Below are 24,493 nucleotides of genomic sequence, written 5' to 3' on the forward strand. Positions count from 1 at the left end.
AAAAATAGAATGAAAAACTTTAAAATATTCTGGAAATTCATTTTTCCATTTCCAATTTCTGCCACTTAAAATCCAGGAGGTAGGCCTCAGCTCTGATATTTAATTTCAACTCAAATACAGTCTAGAAAATGTTTTTATTTGCATACAAAATAGTCTCCATTTCACAACTTAATAAGTCTCTTTCCCTATCTTGTTTTTTACTTCTTTCACATGGTATCGAAAAATGCACAGTTACCTTTATTTTATACATAGCTTCAGCAGTTAATGGTTTGCATTTATTACTTCATCTTACTAGTTAGTCTTTGTTGAATTACATCAAAATTATGTTAGACATTAAACACAATATTCATGTTGCTATGTTTTTTATCTCTGACTCTAGATTACTACCTCACCACCCTTGTCTCCTACAAAATGTAAAAAATATTCTGTCTTCCCAACAAGAAAACCCTAAACTGTTAAATTTGACTACATGGTGAAAAAGTTTCTACCAAACTTTTTTCATTTACTTAAAAAGAATATTATGTATTGACCACAGTTGAATAGTACACAACTAAAGCGGTGCCTTACAATCTTAGCCAAAGTTAGCATTATTATAAAGTGATTAAACATGTATGGATTTAATTGGGAAATAATGGTATCCTGCATTTAAATACATAAATTAATTCAAATATACTGTGTTTAGTCCTGGTCACCTTTCAAATACCAACTTTTTCCAAATACGTGAACTAGCAATGATAACCTTCAACTGTTTAAACTTTTAGGGAAACTACTGGAGGTGCAGGCCAAGCAATAATCAAATTTAATATCGTTGTAAATAATATTGCTAAACATATTGCTATTAAGTATCAATAATTCGCAAGTCACTGAATCTTAACGAGTGTCGCCACTGCACTCTTCAGCCAGACGTTTTGTAACAGAACATACCAACAGCATGATCGTGGAGTTCCACAGAACATAAAACTTTTAGTGCTCCATTAAAAAAAAGGGTGACAGTTTCCGCTGGCACAAAATTCTCATGCAAAAATGTAGTCTTTGGCAGTTGTTATACAAAAATAAGACTCTTCTAAAGAAAAATTGCAAATTCTTCTGTAAACAGATTTGATATTGCTGTCGTTTTAATACTGCTTTCAAAAGCTTCAGTAGAGTCTCCCTCTTGGAGATGGATGGCTTACAATCCTTGCTTGTTTCGTGATCCAGCTCGACTGTGTGTTCTTACAGAACCATGTAACTGAAGACCTACTAAGCAAGAATGAGATAAGGCTTGAAAGTAACCATACAATTCAAGTCAACTTTGTACCTGTAGGAAAAAAACATCATTACGGCCTGCAAGACATCCAAGACTTTAATAAACCCCGTTGTAGATTTTTTTTTCCAAGCGTGCATCTGTTATCGGCCTTTCGCACAAGACCACATCTTGTGTGAAGCAAGTTTCTCTGCAAAGCTACACGGAGGCGTTTTGTCAAGAATTAAAACCAGAACTGTGTTTGAATAAGAACCGTTTTGGACATTCTGATATTCAGGTTCTAGCGACTGAGCTAAGTCTACTTATCATCTGTCTGTGGTTTTTATTCTTATGTGGCAGGACAGGTTACTGTTTGTCTTTCTGAAATCACAATCTGGCTGCTACCCTCTTTCGTTAAACTGACGGGATAAGCTGAATGGGAACAAACCCTGGAATGTGTCCTGAATGAGATTTAAAAGGTTATTCCAGCTCCAAGAAACAAACTTTAGGCAAAAAAGACAAAACACATTTCCAAAAAGATGCCAATTTTTTTTTATGACTTGCAACCGAGTGGATGACATGCATTCCCAAATCCGTTTCTTTACTTCTTACCCAGAGCAGGATGATCATGTTTATCTTCCTCGTCTTCATCAAGAAAATGACCAAGAGGCTGGTGCTGGAAAGAATTAATATAGGAAGAGCTAGATATCCCTAAACTGGTTCCCACGACACCTACGTTGACAGGATCTGTCGAATAATAAAAAGATTCCCGTATTGAAGTCTTTTTATGTTAATTGCTCCACAATCTTAAAAAAGCGTTTTAATTATCAACCTACCTGTGCCAGCAGATCCTTTATTATTTCGTGGCTGATTAGCACAATCAATAACAGTGCAAGAACGACGATATTGTGATTCTGGCTAAAAGGTTCAAAGAAAATTATTGCATCAGGCCCTGGATCAAATCATACAAATCCAAAATATTCAGCAGAATTTTCATGGTTCCGACCCATCCTAAACGCACAGAAATAGGTCTCCAGGTTACTTTCCAAAGGAAACACATACTGGTATTTGCTTGGATGCAAATCAATCTCTCTGCTTGATCTGGGACATTTCCTGTTAAGGTTGCATGAAGAGTTATACAGGTAGTCCTCGACTTACAACAGTTCACTTAGTAACTGAAGTTACAACGGCACTGAAAAAATAGTGACTTGTGACCGTTTTTTTCACCCTTATGATTGTTGTAGCATCCCAGCAGTCACAGGATCAAAATTCAGACGCTTGGCAACTGACTCGTATTTATGACGGTTGCAGTGCCCCTGGGGTTACGTGATCACCTTTTATAACCTTCTGACAAGCAAAGTCAGATTCACTTAACAACTATGTGGCCAACTGAACACTTTTTAACAACTGCAGCAAGAAAAGTCGTAGAATGTGGCAAAACTCACTTAACAAATGTCTCACTTAGTGATAGAAATGTTGGACTCAGTTGTGGTCGTGAGGACGATCTGTACTTGCATTAAATATTGCACATGCTCCCCCTTCAGACCTCTGACAACCTATACATCCTGGAATTTTTCCTGAGAGGCCTCCAAAAGAAGGAACTCTGTATTCTAGTATAAATGCAATTTTGTCACACCTTACCCAAAATGCATGCGACGTATTAGGCCTGGAAAAGCTCTCAGGTAATAAAAATTTCTCTTGAACCGGTTGATGGCTGACGTCATCTGCTATTGCACTTCGAGCCCGGTTAACATTTACCCGGGATTTCTGCAACACGAAGAGAAAAAAATGGGTTTATATCCAAGACAGCTATTTTAAAAAATTGGAAACGAGCATCATTTATATAAACAGTTTTAACTCTCAGATGCTTGGCTAAAGACGGGGTTCGTAGGAATATTTAATGCAGCTTTCCTACCAATTGGATTTAACCCAAAATACAGAATTTGGGCTGTAGGTGTTGTGATGATCTTGGCCTATGAAGTTTAAAAGCCTTATTTAAGAGATACTATAGTTCCACATAAAGTGAAAAATTGGAAATATCTATACACATAATACAAGAAATACAAGTGTTGTCACGAATCACAGCAATCAGCCTTACTGGACAGCTGAGTTGAACCCCGCCTATTTCCCAAACAAGATCATTATTGTTCAGTTTCTAGATCATCTACCTCCTATAGCATCTCTCAGTGATAATACATCCCATTATTTTAGGCTTGTGTTAGCATATTTCAGGGACGCGGTGGCTCAGTGGGTTAGGACGCTGAGCTTGTCGATCAGAAGGTCGGCAGTTTGGCGGGTCGAATCCCAAGTGCCGCGTAACAGAGTGAGCGCCTGTTACTCGTCCCAGCTTCTGCCAACCTAGCAGTTCGAAAGCACGTAAAAATGCAAGTAGAAAAATAGGGACCACTACGGTGGGAAGGTAACAGCGTTCCGTGCACCTTTGGCGTCTAGTCATGCCGGCCACATGACCACGGAGACGTCCTCGGACAAGCGCCGGCTCTTTGGCTTTGAAATGGAGATGAGCACCGGCCCCTAGAGTTGGAAATGACTAGCACGCATGTGCGGGGGAACCTTTACCTTTACCTTTTAGCATATTTCAATGAGTATTTGTAGGGGGGAAAAATCCTTGAAAGCCACTAATGAAAACCCTATAATTTAAAACTCAAAAGTAATTTTAAAACGCTACATTTTTTTAAATCAGAGGTCATCTACAGGGGGCAGCAAGAAACTAAAAAAAAGAAAAGAAAAGAAAGAAAGAAAGCAGCTGACTTACCATTTGCTTTTGGGATACTACATGTTCGGTCCCTTCTATGGTACTAATAGGAGGCAGGAGATTATTTCTGCTTAATGGCATTGGAGAAGGTGATGATGACAGCTGCTCATTTGCAACAGAGCTGGAAAAACAAACAAACAGCAGTTCTTACAAACTGTCCGACTCCATACAGCTGACACGAACTTCTTTAAATGATGCAGTCGGCAATGGTAGCTCTTGCTAGTTGAAGTACTGTTTGCCTGATGGCCTGGGAACAGTTTAAGATTAAGCAAGTGGTGAACTCCACATTAGGTGCATTTCAGTGGAGTTTCTTTTTTTTACTTTCGTAACTAATGACGGGATGGTTTTACTTATTTGATTTCCATCTTGCCCTTTGCTCAGAGCGGAAGTTGATATGCACAGCACTTTCTCCTGATTCTCTGCAAACTTAACAGTCTGGGGTGATGAGGTGATGTTGAAAAAGAGAATCTAAAGTCTCCAAGTGAATCACTGTGGGGTCACCTGGGTACTCTTGCAATTCGCTTCCGGGTGCTCGCTTTTTATACTAGCATGCATCTGTTTCAAATATGTACAAGACTTATTCAATGCACCAAGACAAGTTCTAATTAGTCTAATTTTACTGAAATAAAAAGAAATTAGTCATCCATCCTTATGTTGCCTGAAAGGAGTACCGTAATTCAGATGCAAAAAACAGGCAAACAAACAACAAAAAAAGTGAGACATCCTTTGCTTATGAAGTCTACAGCAGGGGTCCCCAACCTTGGCAACTTTTAAGACCTGTGGACTTCAACTCCCAGAATTCTAGGAGTTGAAGTCCACAGGTCTTAAAGTTGCCAAGGTTGGGGACACCTGGTCTACAGCCTTCAACGAAGTGTTTTCATCTGTAATTGAAATGTGTCGGGCCAACATTTATTATCACCTCCTTTAGCTTTTGGCATTTATCCACCCAATGAGCAGATGCCATACGCTCCTGACGTAAGTCATCACTGTTTCGAAGTTGCAACGGGGTCATACTTATAATACTTCTAGATCCATACTGGATTACTGCAAGAGATGATTACTGTTCTGGAGAATGGAAGATAATGTAGCTGCTGCAACCAACCAAGGTTTCAGCAGCCAATCTCCTACGATCCGATCTCTTAGTTCAACACTGAACTCAACACAGGCTCTAAACCTGCTATTCCTTTGCACCGCTTTACTGCACGATATATTCCCTCACTGCCAAAGGTTAAAAAAGCAGCTTTGGTGGTTGTCGCCAGGAAGTTAAGTTTTATTTCTATAAGCTGCCCAGAGTCACTGTGAGTTGGGCAGCCATATAAGTTTTCTAATAAAACCTATTAGAAGCTTTAAAACAGGGGTGTCAAACTCAATTTCATTGAGAGCCGCATCAGCACTGCGGTTGCCCTCAGGGGGCCGGGTGGGTATGGCCTGGGTGGGCGTGGCCTACTGGGTGGGCATGGCTAGAGTGCATATGGCCTACTGGGTGGGCGTGGCCAGCTCTACATCGTTCGCATCAAGGCTGCCTATGGGGGCCCGGGCAGGAGTGGGACAGATCTGAGGGTCTCTGGCGGAAGGAGGGTCTCTGGGCCAGGGCCAAGGCAGTGGGGGCCGTTCCCTCACTGTTTCCAGGATGGCTTCGCGGGCCACATGAAACCACTTTGCGGGCCGGATCCGGCCCCCGGGCCTTGTGTTTGACATGTCTGCTTTAAAAGAAGCTAATAAAAAAGCTTTAGGACAAAACATGGAAGGAGCAACAAGTATTATGAAGGGGGAAAATCAAGATAAAATCCAATCAGATTTTATTCTTGATGGTACTAAACAATAATAGTAACTTAATTCAAATTGGACAATACTTGGAATCTGGAGTACTTTGCAGGTTAGGTTAGCTTACATTTTTACTTTTCTATTTGGTTTCTACATAACTTTGGGAAGCGTACTTTGTGCAATTTAATCCTATTTCTGGTCTTAATGACACCAATTTTCCTTGATTATAGATTCGCCTTCACCCCTTTTAAAAATATGCCCTATTACAGACATGGCTCACGTTACATTCATTTTTTTCCCCTTTCCTCTCCCCCCCTTTTTTTCCGCATATTTTATTGTTCATCTGCACCCATTTCCAATTTCTACACATTTTAGTTCCATATCTCTTTAAATGATTTTTTTAAAAGCTTTTAATTATTATTGTTGGCGGTGTTTTGGCTATTTGGCTGTGTCGTGTTTGATAACTCTTGTACGCCACTCCGAGTCATGTATATGAGACAGGCGGCTCCATAAATTTACCAAATCAGTCAACAAATGATAGCGGAAGGAAGGAATCCAACTAATTTTATATCTCAACATACAGCCGCGTTCCCCTGATGATGTCATCTAAGGGTCGTGGGGTTCCTGAGCGAGAAAGGCTGGCATTGATAGGATGCAGGGTACGTGGTGGGGGGTTACGCCTCCTCGCCGACTGTGCACAGTAGGACAGAGAAGATGCACTGAGCTCAAGGGGACGATTTGGCCGAGCTCTGGTCGACAAGATAGAACTGGATCCTGGCCTCATAAGCATTCTTTCATCGTAGTCTCTAAAACCAAGACAAGGAGGAAAGGCACAAGGATACAATCAACTATTAATCAGCTTTTATAGCATTGGGGTAAATTATCCAGTATATCATTACAAATGAATCATCTTTCTGCTCCATAAAGCATACAGATATAAACTGCTGACAAATGTTGTTCCTTTCCCAACTAAGACTGTGTTAAAAGCAAAAAAAAAATAATGTTAAATGATAGCCTATTCTGGCTTAACTGCCATGGCACTGAACGACCTTATTAAATAAGAAATTTAAATTAAGAGGGTTTTATTGATAAATAGGTAGCTATTCGTACAAACTGTTTATACAGCAAGGAACTGTGAGTTTATTTATTTTATTTATTAGATTTATATACCGCCCTTCTCCCGAGGGACTCAGGGCGGTGTACGGGGCAATTAAAATACGACATACAAAAGTTAAAAATAGATTAAATTTAGCCCCAAACAAAATAAATTAAATTATTAATTTTAAAACCCCAATCCCTCAGTTTGTTGCACAGGTTTGTTTAAAGGGGGAAAAAATACTCTGCTGCTAGCCAGGAGTTGGAAAAAATATCAGTTCCACCAACTTAATGGATATCTACAAGAATTTAATGGATATTCATTTTTACAAAGTTGAGGTAAGTTTATTTATATTTCCAATATTTTCTGTTTTCAGCTTTGTGAGACTGAATGGTAGTATACGCTATTTAGGGTTTCTGTACTATGACATACCAAATAGCAAAACATATCTGATCTTGGCTGATCCTAAAGCTAAGCAGTATCGGATCTAGCTGGAGCTTGGAGGGAAGATCATCAGCAAATGACATCCTAGAAGACAGCCCTGCTAACTCCCTTCTGTATTGTTGCCAAGAAAATTGTATAGACATGTCCATATAGCCGCCAGCAACCCAGCCCAATACAAGGGAATCTTTATCTTCACACTACCTTATACAATTTTATCCTTGTATTTAAATTTTAGCTCCTGTCATTTATAAATATCTAGTTATATTTAATCAACTATCTTTATTAAAGCATTATTATACATAAGGATCCCAATTCTACAGTGTAATAAATTGTGCATTTAAACTAAAAGAAATTCACAGCCTTACTGGTTTAATACAATCTAATATAAAAATGCATTCACATTAGACCCATTTTAACTAGTTAGCTGACTAATTATTTGCAGAAGTATTCTGTTTCCATAGGATACAAGAAGAAGAAAAAATATTCAAAAGTCAACTTTAAAATATCTGTCTGAACAAAGACCAAGCCTTGAATACTTCAGATTCGTCTCCATAATTGGAAAGCCAGCTTTATGCAGAACAAACAAATTCTTGTAAATTCTTACAATATTTTGTCCATCAAGGGCAAGTTCCTCTGATGTAAGGGAATCCCATGAATTACCATCAAGCCATTCAAATTACGTTGTGGACCAGCATTTGTACCTTGAGAAACATTTACCTGTGGATTAGAAAAAAATAAATTAGGTCATAATTAAACAATAACAACAAAGTTAATTCGCAATAGTTCATTCCCACTGGCCATTTCTACTAAAAATGATAAGAAAAGAGAATGTTATTTTCTACAACTGTCAAGGAACTGCTCCCAATTATGATGCAATGAGCAACCTAGAGAAAAAATGCTTTAATTTTGGAAGCAATTGCGTAAATATAACATTTATGCCAGCTATGTTTTTTTATAAATATCTACTTTTGTAAGTAGATATTTATAATAACACTGTTGAATTCTACTCTTTCTAAGTACTGTCTACTCATTCCCAAGCAATGAGGATCTGATGAGCAACTGGGCTGGCTGGATCTGCCTTTTGAGTACCATACATATGATAAGTTATACAAAAGGATTCTAGGAAATGAAAGGAAAAGGAAAAAAAACTGAATTAAACCACTAACACAATATTATTACAGAATGCCCCTATACTTGCAGACTATGCACAGTGAGAATCAGAATATATTTTAAAAACTCAAGAGAGATTAACTTACGGTAGTTAACTTTAAAGGAATCGTGTTCCTTTCTGATCTCCGTTAAGCTGAGTAGAATCAAAACTAACATCTTCTGTGCTTAATCAAAACCTCATAATAATAATAAAAGTTGGAAGGGACCTTGGAGGTCATCTAGTCCAACCGCCTGCTCAGGCAGGGAAACCCTATACCATTTCGGACAAATGGCTGTCCAGTCTCTTCTTAAAAACTTCCAGTGTTGGAGCCACACAGTATTCTGAAAAAAACTGAATGCTTATGTTTCAACTCTATTCTCAAAATATAAGAAAGAACATTTGCAGCACAAGACAGAGACTTCTAAAAGGTGTGCTAACACATGACAAAAAAAAATTTGGAAGGACAGCTGGTCAAGTATTAAACTTACCGGATTTGAAGGGATAGACGGCATCTTTGTTTGTGGCATCCGAGGCAATACCAAAGGCAAAGGTTCAAACTGCATAAAAGGACTCCCTGAATCTGTTCTGTTTGCTTCCACAGAAATGACATTCTTCCCATCATCTACCAATATCCCAAACAAATAACAAGAGGCGTTATTTGACCGAGATCCTTACAGGCAAAGTTTTCAGATATTAAAAAAAAAACACTTACGGCCTCATTTCTCTCATAATTGCTGAAAGAGCTACAGCAATACCTGGTTACACTTGAACATGTATTTTATACTTGCTAATTTAACAAGCATCAATAGATTAAAGAAATTAAATGTAGCACAATATTCCTGCTAAATTTGATTAGGAATCATTCACGCAGTAACTATTTTTATCGGGTGTGTGTGTGTGTGTGTGTTTCAAAGCCCACTATTATGAGGACTTGTATGCACACAGCTGCTTGTGAAACAAAATAATAAGATCTCAAGAGTCGCAACACAGGTTGTTTCTCATATTTTAAGCATCTAATCCTGTCATTGGCAGAAGCAGCTAGGGATGTGCCCTAAATGGAATCTGCGTTTTCTTTCAACTCTGCCTTGTGAGCAGAAACATCTTCAAAGGAAAATACACAGACAGTTCTAGTCCAGTAATAGTTTAGAAGAACAGAGTATAAATAAAATAAATTTGTCAAGCATAGCTTAAAACATTAATACCAAGCATTATTAGAGATAGAAAAGCTCCAAATATAGCATTAAAAAGCCCAATACTCTTTTAACGCCTGCTTGAGCACTGTCAAATACATTCTTAAAATGTGATTTACCCTCTCCAGGTTATATTCAAGTCCATGTCGCATTACAAAAGAACATAATTACTAATGCTATATCGGTATTAAAATTATTTTGGGGAAAAGAATTTTTGAAAGAGGCATCCATTATTCCAGGGGTGTCCAAGCTTGGCAACTTGGAAGACTTGTGGACTTCAACTCCCAGAATTCCTCAGTCAGAGCCGTACTGGTTAGGGAATTCTGGGAGTTGAAATCCACAAGTCTTCCAAGTTGCCAAGCTTGGACACCCCTGCGTTTATACAGACAGAATTGCAGCCTAAGGACCAACCTGATGTTGGACCTTCCCAATGCCTGCAGATTAGCTGCTCCATGTAGCCCAAGACTTCGCTCCACACATCATCAAATACGAAAGAAAGAACTGCATCTCTCATGCAACACGATGGTGAGATTGGAGGGAAGCCTAATTTCCGTCGGGCTGGTGAAAGTCCCATTTTCCATTCGTGCATTTCTTCTTCCCTTTGAAAAAAGCAGGCAAATATTACAGCTGCTCAGTACTTAAAAAACTGTTGACTGACAGCTTCTCACAGAGCTTCATCTTATCTGCTGAACTGGGATTTGGAAATAGAAATTGGTAAAAAAACAACTATTAGAGCTCTTCTCCACTTTTATAGGAGGTACTGAACAATCTGATTGAATCCCTGCCTTTGTCAGCCTCTTCCGCTGTTAAGACATCTCTGATGGGAGAAGAACAAGTCAAGCAATCGCCAAAGGAATTCACAACAGGCGTTGCTGCTAGATAATATCTACTGCCCCTCACCATCCAACACCCCGACAAAACAGTTGAACAGAAAATTCCAGCACTGGTTTCCTAATGAGGAAAACCAAACGGATTCTGATTGAGTCAGAAGTCCTGGGGCTAAATAAGAAAGTTGAACACAGAGACGGCCTGTTTTGGATGAGTTGTAATTCCCTAAAGTTGTAATTCCCTGAGTCCTTCGGGAGAAGGGCGGTATATAATTCAAATTAAATAAAAATAAATAAATAAATAAAGCAGTGATGGCGAACCTTTTAAGAGGCCGAGTGCCCAAACCGGGACCCAAAACCCGCTTGTGTATTGTCGGGTGCCAGGTGGGCGTGGCCCATTGGGTGGGCGTGGCTGCGGTGGTATCGGCAGACTGGGTGGGACTAAAAAATTCAATCGATTCCAACTTTGCGAGATCTTTTTTTTCCCCCGCGAGAAGTTGAAATTGATTGATTGAACCTTTTTTTTTTGCACACGGCAGCGAAGGCCTAAAGCGAAAAGGTTTTATCAAACCCAGCTGAAGGCCTAGGACTGGGGCGACGGCGCACGTACCCACAGAGAGGGCCCTGCGTGCCACCTGTGGCACACGTGCCGTAGGTTCGCCACCACGGCCCTAAAGGAAACTTCTACTATCTAGGAGTAGTCCTTAATCTTCAGCAATTGCTTAACTTGCAAGAGGTGGTTGCGCTCCTGCTCAACCAACAATCTGGCAGTGACCCACATCTTGATTACATCCCAGCTTGAACACTGCAACACGCTCTATGTGAAGCGATCCCTGAAAAAATGTTTGAAAATCACAATTATTGCAAAACGCAGCAACCAACTAGTGCAGGATTCAGGGAATCATACAGTACAATCAATGATTGTAAAGATCTGCCTATCAAAACAATCTGTTACTCTGCTGGCCTAAAAAATCACCTCACCTTTTATGAACCCATCCAGTAATTAAGTCTGGCCAGATACTCTTATAAAAGCTATTCTATTTTCAGAGGCCAGCCTTCCAGGTACTTAGGAGCTGCAACTTCTTGCACTTTGTTGAGAGCATAAAATGTATTTATTTCAGGAGTCCCATTTAGGCCATTTTCTTGACAACCTTCTAAACGTTTTCGGCAAAGACACATTCCCCCCCCCCGCCCAGTGTTTCTCAAAAGCATCCCTAAAGATGTTTTGCCCAATTAGTATTAATTTTTAATGCTAATGTTTTGATTGAAAACATGCTTTAAATTTCTTAGTGTACTCACAACCATAGCTAAATGTTAACATTAACCGTTTCATGAAAATGAAGCAAACTTCCATTTGACTTATTTATCTCTGTAGTAAAGATGGAGACTGCCTTATTTATTTATTTTATTTATTATTTTATTTATTTTAATTCCATTTATATCCCGCCCTTCTCCGAAGACTCAGGGCGGCTTACAAGCTTAGCAGTAGCCTTCATTCTATGTATATGCCTGCTTATTAGGGCTTTAAACACACACCCCAAGTGGCATTATTACAAAGTCAGCTTAATTGCCCCCAACAATCTGGGTCCTCATTTTACCTACCTCGGAAGGATGGAAGGCTGAGTCAACCTTGAGCCTGGTGGGATGCGAACCTACACTAATTGCAGGCAGCTGGTGTTACTTAAGGAGGCATTAGCCCACTGCTCCACCAAGGCTCTTGGGTGATCACAAATAATTCTTTAGCCAGCAGCTAAAGCAGTGGTCTCCAACCTTTCTCAGTTGGTGGACCGGAGGAAGAGGGAGGGGGAAGCATTTTACACGCGCGTGCACACACGCAAACAGGGCCGCAAGCACATGCGATGCAAACGGGGCAGTGCTGGCACCCCCGTGACACTCACTAGCACCGCCCCGTTCTTGCCACGCAGCGCCCCATTTGCATAGCAGCAGCAGCGCTAGTGCGAGTGGGGGTGAGTGCATGCACCGGCCAGCCTGTTCCACGGCCCGATGGCCAGCAGGCCACGGCCCGGTAGTGGGTGTGGTTCACAGGTTGGGGACCCCTGGGCTAAAGAATTAAAGGACAGGTTTTGCTAGAACATATTTGACAATTTTTTTAAAAAAATCTATACTTGAATTAAGGGACGTGGTGGCTCAGTGGGTTAGGACACTGAGCTTGTCGATCAGATGGTCAGCAGTTTGGCGGGTCGAATCCCCAGTGCCACGTAACAGAGTGAGCGCCTGTTACTCGTCCCAGCTTCTGCCAACCTAGCAGTTCGAAAGCACGTAAAAATGCAAGTAGAAAAATAGGGACCACTACGGTGGGAAGGTAACAGCGTTCCGTGCGCCTTTGGCGTCTAGTCATGCCGGCCACATGACCACGGAGACGTCCTCGGACAAGCGCTGGCTCTTCAACTTTGAAACGGAGATGAGCACCGGCCCCTAGAGTTGGAAACGACTAGCACGCATGTGCGGGGGAACCTTTACCTTTTACTATACTTGAATTAGCCTTGGTCTATCTTACTGGGAGTTACTTATTTAAATTATTTTTTTTAAAAAAAAATAATAATTCTGTTTTAAATTGTTTTAAGTTATGAAGGGATGAAATGTAATAAACCAGAGCAGATTCTCATACATTTCTAAATAAGAGTCCCTGCTGTTCAGTAAGTTTCCCATCCCTGTTAAACCCACCCACCCTTCCTTTATCTCACCTGCACGACGACGATGCATCACCTCAGGAAGTTGAGTACAAAGTGATACTGTACATTACAAAAGTACCTGCCTTTTCCATAAGTTCCTGCAGAACGCCTTTCCTGCTGGGATCTGGCAGGGCCCCCCCTTTTTAGCCTTCTGAAAGGCCAGAAAGAGCTGGCTCTTCCCCCCAAGGGCTGGAATAAGACGAGGCAGGAAACTGGGAATGGTTGTGTTGGATTCATGCAAGGGGGATTTGCTCAGGCACCAGGTTTTTGGTTTTGTTTTTTTTACCATTTTCTGGTTTTTAACTAATGTTGGCAGCCACTTTTAAGAGTTGTCCTCTGTGGATGACCACATCTTTTAAATAAATAAATACTAGACTTCCATCGAGCGGTTAACGCTGAAAAAGAGAATAATCGTTTTTCTACGTTCAAAACTAAAAGAAAAAAAAAGTCTCACAGGTTTAGACACTGTTTGGCGCAGTGTATCTTTTTTTTAAACGTTAACAAGAAACATACAGTTCTAGGTGGTTGTAAAGTCGCTACTTATGTCGCTGTGAAACGTGTTCCAATACCTACACATCTCTGCGGTCAAACGCTAAGTATTCCTCCATTATGCCTTCAGAGACAATCACAGTATCTTCCAGGTCTTCCTTCTCGAACATCTTCAGCTCAGGGACTTTGGAAAAGTTGCCTTCTTTACCGACAGGAGACACAGAAAGGGGAACCTTTTTGCCCCAGATAGTAAACCTGAGCGACAAACAAGGCTTTTTTTTAACGTCCATAATAAAGTTGGCTCCATTTTCTTTCAGACCAAACGAGCAGGGAATCGATTGTTTGTCTGTCTGTTTGCATTTAAAATTTTTATACCCTGCTTTGTTCGCAGAACCAGGTATTCAAGCGGCTTACAGATTTTAAAAAAAATAAATACTGCCTTTACACAGACGCCGTTACACTTTTAGGCTTGGCACAATGGGGGTGGGGGGAAAGGAAGAAAAGCAGAAAATTCTATGCAGTGTTATCTGTAGCATGTTTCCTGAGTCCATCTTGAAGTACATATTTTGCACGTTCTGTGTTTTGGATGGCAAACCTCAGACAGGGACTGCAAAGGATGTGTACAGAGTGGGCTTGAGATAACATGCAAGAAACAAGATCTTAAATTAGAAAGATAAGCTTACGGAATGCAGGAAACTGGATCGTATATTAATCCTTGTGTTAATTGAAAGGGATAAGCAATAGATAAGGAAAAACAACCAATTTCGGGATGGCATGTAAACTGTTAATGTTTAACGGCTAAAGCTATTGTTTAAGACATACATATATGAGTGAATGTTAACCAATAAGCACACAGCTGCTCAAGACTCGTGTGAGTCTCCTTTCATACTACAGTTATCTACTTCAGTGTGCCCGCTGCGTGATTAGTTTTAAAAAATAAACAAAAGTTTGTAGTTCCCTAGAGTTTTTTAAAACAAAAATCAAGGTACAGGTAGTTCTCATTCAGCCACTGCCTGCCTTGGATGGCGACTATTCATAAATGACAGTAATAAGCGGCGATAAAAAATTTCAATTTTTTTCAACCAATCCGTGCATTTATGACAGCAAAAGACTTCAGCGTGAAACTAATTAAGATCTGGTCAGTTTCAGGCAGCAGAGTCCCAGGGAGAGTTCTAATCAACCAATTAAGGTAACAAGAGTTGAACTGGTTAACTTGAGGTTAGCGTTTTTTTATGGAATTGCTGTATTGCTCAGCTGCAGATAGCAACCTCTCTGTCCTGCCAGAGGGAGCAAAAATGGCGGGGGTGGGGTGGGGAGGAAATGGATCCAGCACAGGACACAAAAAAGGGTTATCTAAATGAGATGGCAGCAGCTAGTAATCTTTGCGGTCTCTCTGTCATGTGGTTTGCTTAGTGACCGTGTCACTTAGAGATCATTTCGCCGATACCAAGGGCAGTCATTAAATGAGGACTACTTCAACACATAAACACGCAGTACCAAGAATTCCGTAGGAATTAAATCCTGAATGGGATACAAAGAATGGAATCTGTTGATAATTCTTCTCACCTATGGTCACCCTTTCTCACTGTCCTGGGGAGAGGAAGCTTAGAAACAGTCATAATATGAAAGTAGAATATATGCTAATGAAACGTCTTCAAGAAAACAAGCTAAAAAACCAAGGACCCCTTATATCAGGGGTAGGCAACCTCGGCTCTTTTGGACTTCAACTCCCAGAATTCCTGAGCCAGCCATGCTGGCTCAGGAATTCTGGGAGTTGAAGTCCATGAGTCATAAAAGAGCCGAGGTTGCCTACCCTTGCATTATATTCATAACCTTTTTTAAAAAAAATATCATGCCTTGTTGAACAACTATTACCCTCAAAATACTTTCACAATCCTTAACCCAACTTTATACTTTCCCTTCCTCGGGGGCAGTTTTCTCAAATTTATCCAAAAAGTATTTGCCCCTCACAGACTGCCTAAATTCCTGCTGAGATTAAAATAATTATTCTAAGTCAGAATAACTGGTGGTTACAATAGCAATAACACTTAAGACTTATATACCGCTTCTCAGTCCTTTACAGCCCTCTCTAAGCGGTTTACAGAGTCAGCGTATTGCCCCCCCCAGCCAACAATCTGGGTCCTCATTTTACCCACCTTGGAAGGATGGGAGGTTGAGTCAACGCTGAACTCTTCATTAATTCATTAGGTTGTATAGGCTGTTTCTACATTACTTTGTATGTGACATTTGATTATCCAATGGCATGGCAACAACTAACATTTGAGTTATTATTGTCCAGAGCTCAGATCCAAAAAGAAAATTAAACAGTAGCCTAGGGCTTTTGTTATTTCCCTCTGAGCAGCAACTTGTAAAAAGTAACTAAACTTTTTTCTTTACATACTGTATTTTCCGGCGTATAAGACAACTTTTTAACCCATGAAAATCACCTCAAAAGTTGGGGGGTCGTCTTATACGCCCAGTCGTCTTATACGCCGGAAAATACAGTATAGCTTCTAGTAAATTATTCCCAGTATGCCTTTTAATATAGAAGGTAGGCACAAAGGCCTTTCCTGGTTTTGTAGAGCCAGACCAATAATGTCAACGCCTTTTAAGAATATAGTGCATACATGGAAGAGATGCATTATCGATGCTACAGCTGCTTATTTAACAGAAAACAAACAACCCTGGTTTGTATAGAAAACTCAAGATAGAAATGGGACTGAATATTCGAATATTCATCTCTTAAAATGAAAATAAGATTGTAATTTTAAAAAGTTCACTTTCTGCTGTGGATGACAAGAGCTTAGTTGGTTCAAAAATAAATAACTGCAATCCTTGTGAAGTGATCGCAGGCACTTACTCACTAGGATCTTTCTCTTGCGTGGGACTCATGCTTGAAGTTAAAGTGCTGCACGCTGAACTAATATACCATCCATAGCCTTCATCAGTGGGCATCACTATTTGCTTCCCCACAATCCTGATGTTAAAGAGAAAATTATAAAATTTATTTATTTATTATTTATTTATTAATGGGACTTATATCCCGCCCTATCTCCCGAAGGACTCAGGGCGGCTAACAACAATAACATATAACAGAAATTAAGATAAAATTAAAATTAAAGTCATCTGTGCAATAAATTAAAATTAAAAATTAAAAATAAATTAAAAATTGTAAACATAATTAAAATGTCTGTCAGTCCAGGTCAGCCAGGTGGAAAAGGAGTGTTTTGAGGCCGCGGCGAAAGAGATCTTGGGACCAGAGATCTTGGGTCATCCGAAGCTCAGGGGGGAGCTGATTCCATAGGACTGGCGCTCCCACAGAGAAGGCTCTTCCCCTGGGGTTCGCCAGCCGACATTGTCTAGCCGACGGTACCCTGAGGAGGCCTTCTCTGTGTGAGCGTACTGGGCGATGGGAATTCGTTCCCGGTAGCAGATGGTCCTGCAAGTATCCCGGCCCTAAGCCATGTAGGGCTTTAAAGGTAAGTACCAGCACCTTGTGAAACGTTATCTGCTCTAAAAATTATACACATACGTGAGACCAATCCTAGAATGCTGTTCAACTGTCTGGAATCCTTACCGCTTTATCAGACATCAACACAATCGAGCGAGTTCAGAAGTACTTTACATGAAAAGTCTTGCATTCTTCTATCCTTAATAGAATACCCTGTGCTTCAAATTCTTGGCTTGAATAGTTTAGAACTGCAATACTTGCGGTCAGACTTAGGTATTGAATACAAAATTGTACATAGCAATGCTTTGCCTGTAAATGACTTGGTTAGCTTTAATCGTAATGTAACACGTCCGAACAACCGCTTTAAAATTAATGCAAACCGCTTCTAAACTCGATTGTAAAAAAAACCCTCCATTTTTGTAACAGAATTGTCAAAAGTCTCCAGAATATCTTACCTGATTCATTTTTCTCGGTCATTAACTTTCAGTTTTCATTCTAACTTAGTTTCATTCTAACTTAGCCTCTGTGGTTAAGAGGCTAGTTAAGAGGCTACTGCTCCATATATAAGAGGGCCCTAAGGGGGCATGCATAAGTGCCCTGGCATGCCTATCGTACCTGTCGCATTTTGATTTTCTTATTTTCTTTGTGTGAATTTGTAATTTTTGTTTGACAAATAAAATAAAATAAAATAAAATAAAATAAAATAAATAAATAAATAAATAAATAAATAAATAAAATAAAATAAAATAGGCACGCCCCAAAGACAGCTAGCAAATATGCAGAGGTTGCAAGTCAAAAAAGCAGACTGCATGCCATAAAGCAGGGTTCCCCAACCCCCCAGTCCGTGGACTGGTAGCCGCGGCAGGCCAGCAACTGGTCCACACAAACAAGCAAAGCCCCATCTGCGAGATGCAGGCAGCACACAAAACCACGCCCCCCCCCCCTCTGGTCCGTGGAAAAACCTTTCTCCACGGAACCGGTCCCTGGTGCCCTAAAGGCTGGGGACCTCTGCCATGAAGGACACCACCCACATAAACAGAGTAGCTCTCTAGTACTCTGAAGTATGCAGCAGTAATATATATTTGAGATACCTGAGGTGAGGAAACCTTGACGTCCATTGTTCGCATTCCTCCTCTAGGCTAACGTATAAACATGGTTTTTGTTCATAAAGGAGCTCATCAATATGTCTGAATATTTGCTGAACTTGCCGGGTAGCAGCCTTATCAAATTCCTAGGGGAGGAAAAGGCAAAAAAAAAAATTAGTTGGGAAGATATATGACATTAATCACGTTCTCAGAAGGCTTTTTTAAAAAACAGAAAGGTAAAATTAATATTTTATAATACTACGCAAAAGAAAAAGACTGATCCAAGAAATGAAATTACTTGCTTGGAAAATCTCAAAGATTGTCTTTCCAGGGATATCTAAAATAAAGTCAACTAAAATAGATTAAAAAATGAACCAAGGCATCACAGGCTTAATACAATCTTCAGGTTTACCAAATTAGAAAAAAATGTTAAGGAAAGTAAATGAAAAATAAAACAATTACTTTTGGAAGCTATAATAATTATCAGGGTCATTAAATTCTGGCTTTGGTTTTTTTTAAAACAGAAATATTCCGAAATTTGTCAAGGCTCTCTTACAAAACTCATTCATGAGCTCTTCAAGATCAAAGTGTGAGAGCATACAGAGATTCTTATGAGACTCTTATCTAAACTTACTCAACCAAATGGTATAATTCAATAGTTGTCAACCTGTGTTCCGTGAACCCCTGGGGGGAGGCGCAATATCACAAGGGATCTGCAAAGGCTTGAAGAAATGTTACGATTTCATGAACAAGGACAAAGATTCAATTTTGCAGCTACTAAGATTGTTGGACGAGCAAGCACAAAAACAGCCAGGGAAATGATTGAAGCCTGGGAAACAGTCCCCTCGTCAGTCAACAGGAGTGCTGATTTACCACCAGCCTATCAAGTACTTAGAAGGCGAGGGCTGGGCAGCACAAGGAAATGACAGCTAATGATTTAAAAGCCAGCCATCAACACACCCCAATCAACATCCCAAAAGCCACATACAACAGGCAAGATAAATACCACACACAGAACAGCACACACTCTGTTAGAGAGAGGTTCCCTGAAGATGGGCTCCAGCACAAGTCTGAAAGATTGGAAGACAAAACCCCTAGTCCTGGTGACTGACCCAGATCGGATCCTGCAACATTATCCTGGGACATGTATATACGCCTTCATTCATTAAGATTTAAATCTTGAGTTAAGTCTTGGGGATCCATGGCCATGGTCTGTGGTTATAAAAGACATTTAAAGGGGATCTGTGGTGAAGAAATGGTTGAGAACCATTGCTATAATATAAAGTTAAAGGACAATACTTACATCATAGCCCCAAGAAAAAACAGAACTGTCTTCAGTCGAGGTGCCTGTGAAGCTCTGACAAGCAGACCATGAGTTTGCATTGTCTACTTGATAGTTTGACTCTTTTGTACTTTCAGACTCACTAAAATGCATATTTTGGAGGGAAGAAAAAGGGTAAATCAATCTTGAGAGAAAGTAATATGCATGCTGACAACTTAATTTTTCAAATAAAATTGTGTGTGTGTGTGACAGAGATAGACAGAGAGAGAGACAGAGATCAGGCGCAAAGAGTCAGGATCAGTGGTAAGGTTGCAACACAGAATTTTTTTTCAAGCCTATACACAAGAATCTGGCCAACTAAAGTTCAGTACTAAATTGGCATCAGAAAAGGGTCAACGGAATTCAGGAGGGGTTGGACTTGGAGTGCTTGTGGGAATGCAATGACTCTAAGCCAGGGATGTCAAACTCAATTTCATTGAGGGCTGCATCAGCATTGTGGTTTCCCTCAGGGGGGCGGGTGGGTATGGCCAGGGTGGGCGTGGCCTACTGGGTGGGCGTGGCTAGAGTGCATATGGCCTACTGGGTGGGCGTGGCCTGGGCAGGAGTGGGACAGATCTGAGGGTCTCTGGCAGAAGAAGGGTCTCTGGGCCAGGGCCAAGGCAGTGGGGGCCGTTCCCTCACTGTTTCCAGGATGGCTTCGCGGGCCACATGAAACCACTTCATGGGCCGGATCCAGCCCCCGGGCCTTGTGTTTGACATGTCTGCTCTAAGCTAATGACTTGCTTAACTCCCAGCTCTGCCTGCTCTTCTCCTACATTATACACACAGACAGGTTTTTATCTTTGTAAGTGCCCAAAGTCATTGACAGTGAGTTGGGCAGCCATATAAATTGAATGAAAGAAGTTGTTCCTAATGCTTTTGCTATATAGTGTGTCTATTTAAAACATATTTTACTTTGTACAAACACTCATTGTGGGTTTCCAGAATGGTTGTACTCTATCATCATGACCAAATACAGTCCTGTTTCACACACAGTATGGCTTGTTCCTTTTGCTTCTAGCATTATGTCCAAGCACAGCTATTTAATATAGCTTTTGAACGGAGGTTTACAAAAAGGAAAATGAAAAATGGATATAAGAATGCTTCTTTTATAACTTTTACTTTCTTAAAAGTAAAATCCTCCACCACAATTAATTATATATCCCAATACCTTGAAATATCTTCTTGACTTTCAGTGGATGGGTAACTGTCATCCAGTGAGTCTGGCAGGGGATGATGTTCTAAGGTATTCTTTGTAAGTCCTCGACTAAAAATAAATTAAAATGACATTTGTTTGGCGACACTGAATTTCTTCAAATCAGTAAACAAACAGCATTAAAAATTATTAAAAAGCGTATCGTATTCTCAGTAACTTCAACAGGAAATTCCTAGTTTATTAACCACAAACTTTTTACCAATTCTCTGTCCTAAAGCACTTATCAACCCAGACAGCCACAATTCATGAACCTGAAAGAGCTGAGGTTCATTCCAGTTCTACAGAAAAAAAATCAACCAGCTTATGCAATCCTGACAAGGGAAATTTACTGTAGCCCTACAAGGAAACATAACATATTTGAACAAGAAATGCATGGAAAATTATTAAAAAGCGTATCGTATTCTCAGTAACTTCAACAGGAAATTCCTAGTTTATTAACCACAAACTTTTTACCAATTCTCTGTCCTAAAGCACTTATCAACCCAGACAGCCACAATTCATGAACCTGAAAGAGCTGAGGTTCATTCCAGTTCTACAGAAAAAAATCAACCAGCTTATGCAATCCTGACAAGGGAAATTTACTGTAGCCCTACAAGGAAACATAACATATTTGAACAAGAAATGCATGGATGTCCAAGCACTGTTATGTAAACATATATATACAGTATTATCTCATGCCTCTCCTCCCAGAAATCTATTAAAAACAAAGAACTCGTTCAAACAAGGTGGGAATTATAGGTGGTACTCAACTTACAACCAATTGTTTAGTGATCCATTCAAAGTTACAACAGTACTGAAAAAAGGGACTTATGATTGTTTTTCACACTTATGATTGTTGCAGCATCGCTATAGTCACATGATCAGAATTCAGATGCTTGGAAACTGGCCTGTATTTACAATAGTTGCAGTATAATGGAGTCAAGCGATCACCATTTGTAAATTTCCAAGCTGATTTCCAATAAACACTCAATGGGGAAAGCCCGATTCAACTGCATGATTTATTTAACAACAGCGGTGATTACCTTAACAACGGTGGCAAATGTGGTCATAAAACGGGGCAAAACAATTGCCTTACTTAGCAACAGAAATATTGGGCTCCATTGCAGTCCTAAGTCAAGGACTACCTGTCCTGTACTTGTTTTTGATTTAGCATGTTATGTGAACCCAGTTAGTATGGCCCCATAAATCATGGCTGTATTGTTGTTAGTTGCGAAGTCATGTCCGACCCATCGCGACCCTATGGACAACGTTCCTCCAGGCCTTCCTGTCCTCTACCATCTTCTGGAGTCCATTTAAGCTCACGTCTACTGCTTCAGTGACTCCATCCAGCCACCTCATTCTCTGTCGTCCCCTTCTTCTCTTGCCCTCAATCTTTCCCAGCATTAGGCTCTTCTCCAGTGAGTCCTTCCTTCTCATTAGGTGGCCAAAGTATTTGAGTATCAATTTCAGGATCTGGCCTTCTAAAGAGCAGTCAGGGTTGATCTCCTCTAGGACTGACGGGTTTGATCACCTTGCAGTCCAAGGGACTCGCAGGAGTCTTCTCCAGCACCATAGTTCAAAGGCTTCAATTTTTGGCGCTCAGCCTTTCTTATGGTCCAACTTTCACAGCCATACATTGCAACTGGGAAGACCATAGCCTTGACTATACGCACTTTTGTTGACAGGGTGATGTCTCTGCTTTTTAAGTGTGCTGTCTAGATATGCCATGGCTTTCCTCCCAAGGAGCAAGCGTCTTTTAATTTCTTGGCTGCAGTCCCCATCTGCGGTGATCTCGGAGCCCAGGAAAATAAAATCTGTCACTACCTCCATCTATTTGCCAGGAATTGAGAGGGCCGGATGCCATGATCTTGGTTTTCTTAATGTTAATCATGGCTGCACAAACCCAGAAATGGCTAAACTTGTCAACTCTCTGCTTTCCTTTGCATACTGTGCAAACGCAACCCAGAGGTGTAAGCAATGCATCACGCCTAAACAAATCACGTTTTAATTCAGAGAAATCCGAAATTCTTATGCCACGTTAAGGGGTGAAATCTGCTATGTCTCTGCATCTCCCTTCCTCGTGAGAAACCATAAAAGCTTTTCTGTCGGTTCGACGTCACGGGAAAGGTAAGGCTCTCTCCGGGGACACGCAGACTGTCATGGGACGCTTCCCAAAGAAGCCCCAGAGATCACCTCCTCCTCCGGGCCCGGCTCCCCGGATTTGACCTACTTCAGGGGTAGGCAACCTTGGCTCATTTATGACTCGTGGACTTCAACTCCCAGAATTCCTGAGTCAGCTATGCTGGCTCAGGAATTCTGGGAGTCGAAGTCCACGAGTCAGCTATGCTGGCTCAGGAATTCTGGGAGTCGAAGTCCACGAGTCAGCTATGCTGGCTCAGGAATTCTGGGAGTCGAAGTCCACGAGTCAGCTATGCTGGCTCAGGAATTCTGGGAGTCGAAGTCCACGAGTCAGCTATGCTGGCTCAGGAATTCTGGGAGTCGAAGTCCACGGGTCAGCTATGCTGGCTCAGGAATTCTGGGAGTTGAAGTCCACGGGTCAGCTATGCTGGCTCAGGAATTCTGGGAGTTGAAGTCCACGAGTCAGCTATGCTGGCTCAAGAATTCTGGGAGTCGAAGTCCACGAGTCAGCTATGCTGGCTCAGGAATTCTGGGAGTCAGAGTCCACGAGTCAGCTATGCTGGCTCAGGAATTCTGGGAGTCGAAGTCCACGAGTCAGCTATGCTGGCTCAGGAATTCTGGGAGTCGAAGTCCACGAGTCAGCTATGCTGGCTCAGGAACTCTGGGACTCGAAGTCCACGAGTCAGCTATGCTGGCTCAAGAATTCTGGGAGTCAGAGTCCACGAGTCAGCTATGCTGGCTCAGGAATTCTGGGAGTCGAAGTCCACGAGTCAGCTATGCTGGCTCAGGAATTCTGGGAGTCGAAGTCCACGAGTCAGCTATGCTGGCTCAGGAATTCTGGGAGTCGAAGTCCACTAGTCAGCTATGCTGGCTCAGGAATTCTGGGAGTCGAAGTCCACGGGTCAGCTATGCTGGCTCAGGAATTCTGGGAGTCGAAGTCCACGCGTCAGCTATGCTGGCTCAGGAATTCTGGGAGTCGAAGTACACGAGTCAGCTATGCTGGCTCAGGAATTCTGGGAGTCGAAGTCCACGGGTCAGCTATGCTGGCTCAGGAATTCTGGGAGTTGAAGTCTACGGGTCAGCTATGCTGGCTCAGGAATTCTGGGAGTCGAAGTCCACGAGTCAGCTATGCTGGCTCAGGAATTCTGGGAGTTGAAGTCCACGAGTCATAAAAGAGCCGAGGTTGCCTACCCCTGACCCACTTCCTTTCCCCACAAGGACTCGCCCCCCCCTCCCGTCTTTAAAGAAATTTGCAGCAGACGCGGGTGCAGTGCCGCCTCGAACCGCAAGGGGGAGCCCTGTGGGAGCGCACGAGCAAAAGAACGTGGGAATACCACCACCACCACAGAGGAAGTTAGAGGAAGGAGGCGAAGAGAGCCTCGTTCAGGCCGCCGCAGGGCTCCCTGGAAGGCAGAGCGCTTCTCCGGAAAGGGCTGGTTACGCCTGGAAAGGCTCGGAGGGACCCAGGGTTTGACCCAGGAGAACGTCACTCACATCCCCTGGACGTCGGGGGGCACCGGCTTCCGGGTGTATCGCGAGATCATCCTCCCGCCTCAGCGGTTCATCTCGGTCCCCGTCGGCGCAGCCGGTTGGCCGGCTCGGCCCCGGCCGCCATGGCGACGCCCCCTCCTTCCCTCCCTCTCAGGCCGAGCGG

At 41.6% G+C, this 24,493-nt stretch overlaps 1 protein-coding gene across 3 annotated transcripts; it reads right to left on the reverse strand.

Moving 5' to 3' along the window:
- Positions 1 to 115: 115 nt before the first annotated feature.
- Positions 116 to 24,490, reverse strand: FAM149B1 (family with sequence similarity 149 member B1). 3 transcript variants are annotated; one of them, XM_081329560.1, is made up of 15 exons: positions 24,334 to 24,490; positions 20,677 to 20,772; positions 19,488 to 19,608; positions 18,191 to 18,330; positions 16,509 to 16,625; positions 13,733 to 13,903; positions 10,051 to 10,238; positions 8,938 to 9,071; positions 7,904 to 8,016; positions 6,341 to 6,565; positions 3,996 to 4,116; positions 2,864 to 2,989; positions 2,059 to 2,140; positions 1,835 to 1,969; positions 116 to 1,236 (listed from the first exon to the last, which is right to left on the reverse strand). In XM_081329560.1, exons 1-15 carry the CDS (start codon positions 24,381 to 24,383, stop codon positions 1,169 to 1,171), a joined length of 1,887 nt encoding a protein of 628 aa, XP_081185686.1. In that variant the 5' UTR covers positions 24,384 to 24,490; the 3' UTR covers positions 116 to 1,168. The 3 variants fall into 3 exon arrangements, with proteins under 3 accessions (XP_081185686.1, XP_081185685.1, XP_081185687.1); XM_081329559.1 differs by having other exon boundaries at positions 116 to 1,239; XM_081329561.1 differs by lacking the exon at positions 13,733 to 13,903 and having other exon boundaries at positions 116 to 1,239.
- Positions 24,491 to 24,493: the final 3 nt, after the last annotated feature.

This window comes from Vipera berus (assembly GCF_964194415.1).
Source record: "Vipera berus genome assembly, chromosome: 5".
Lineage (NCBI taxonomy): Eukaryota > Metazoa > Chordata > Lepidosauria > Squamata > Viperidae > Vipera > Vipera berus.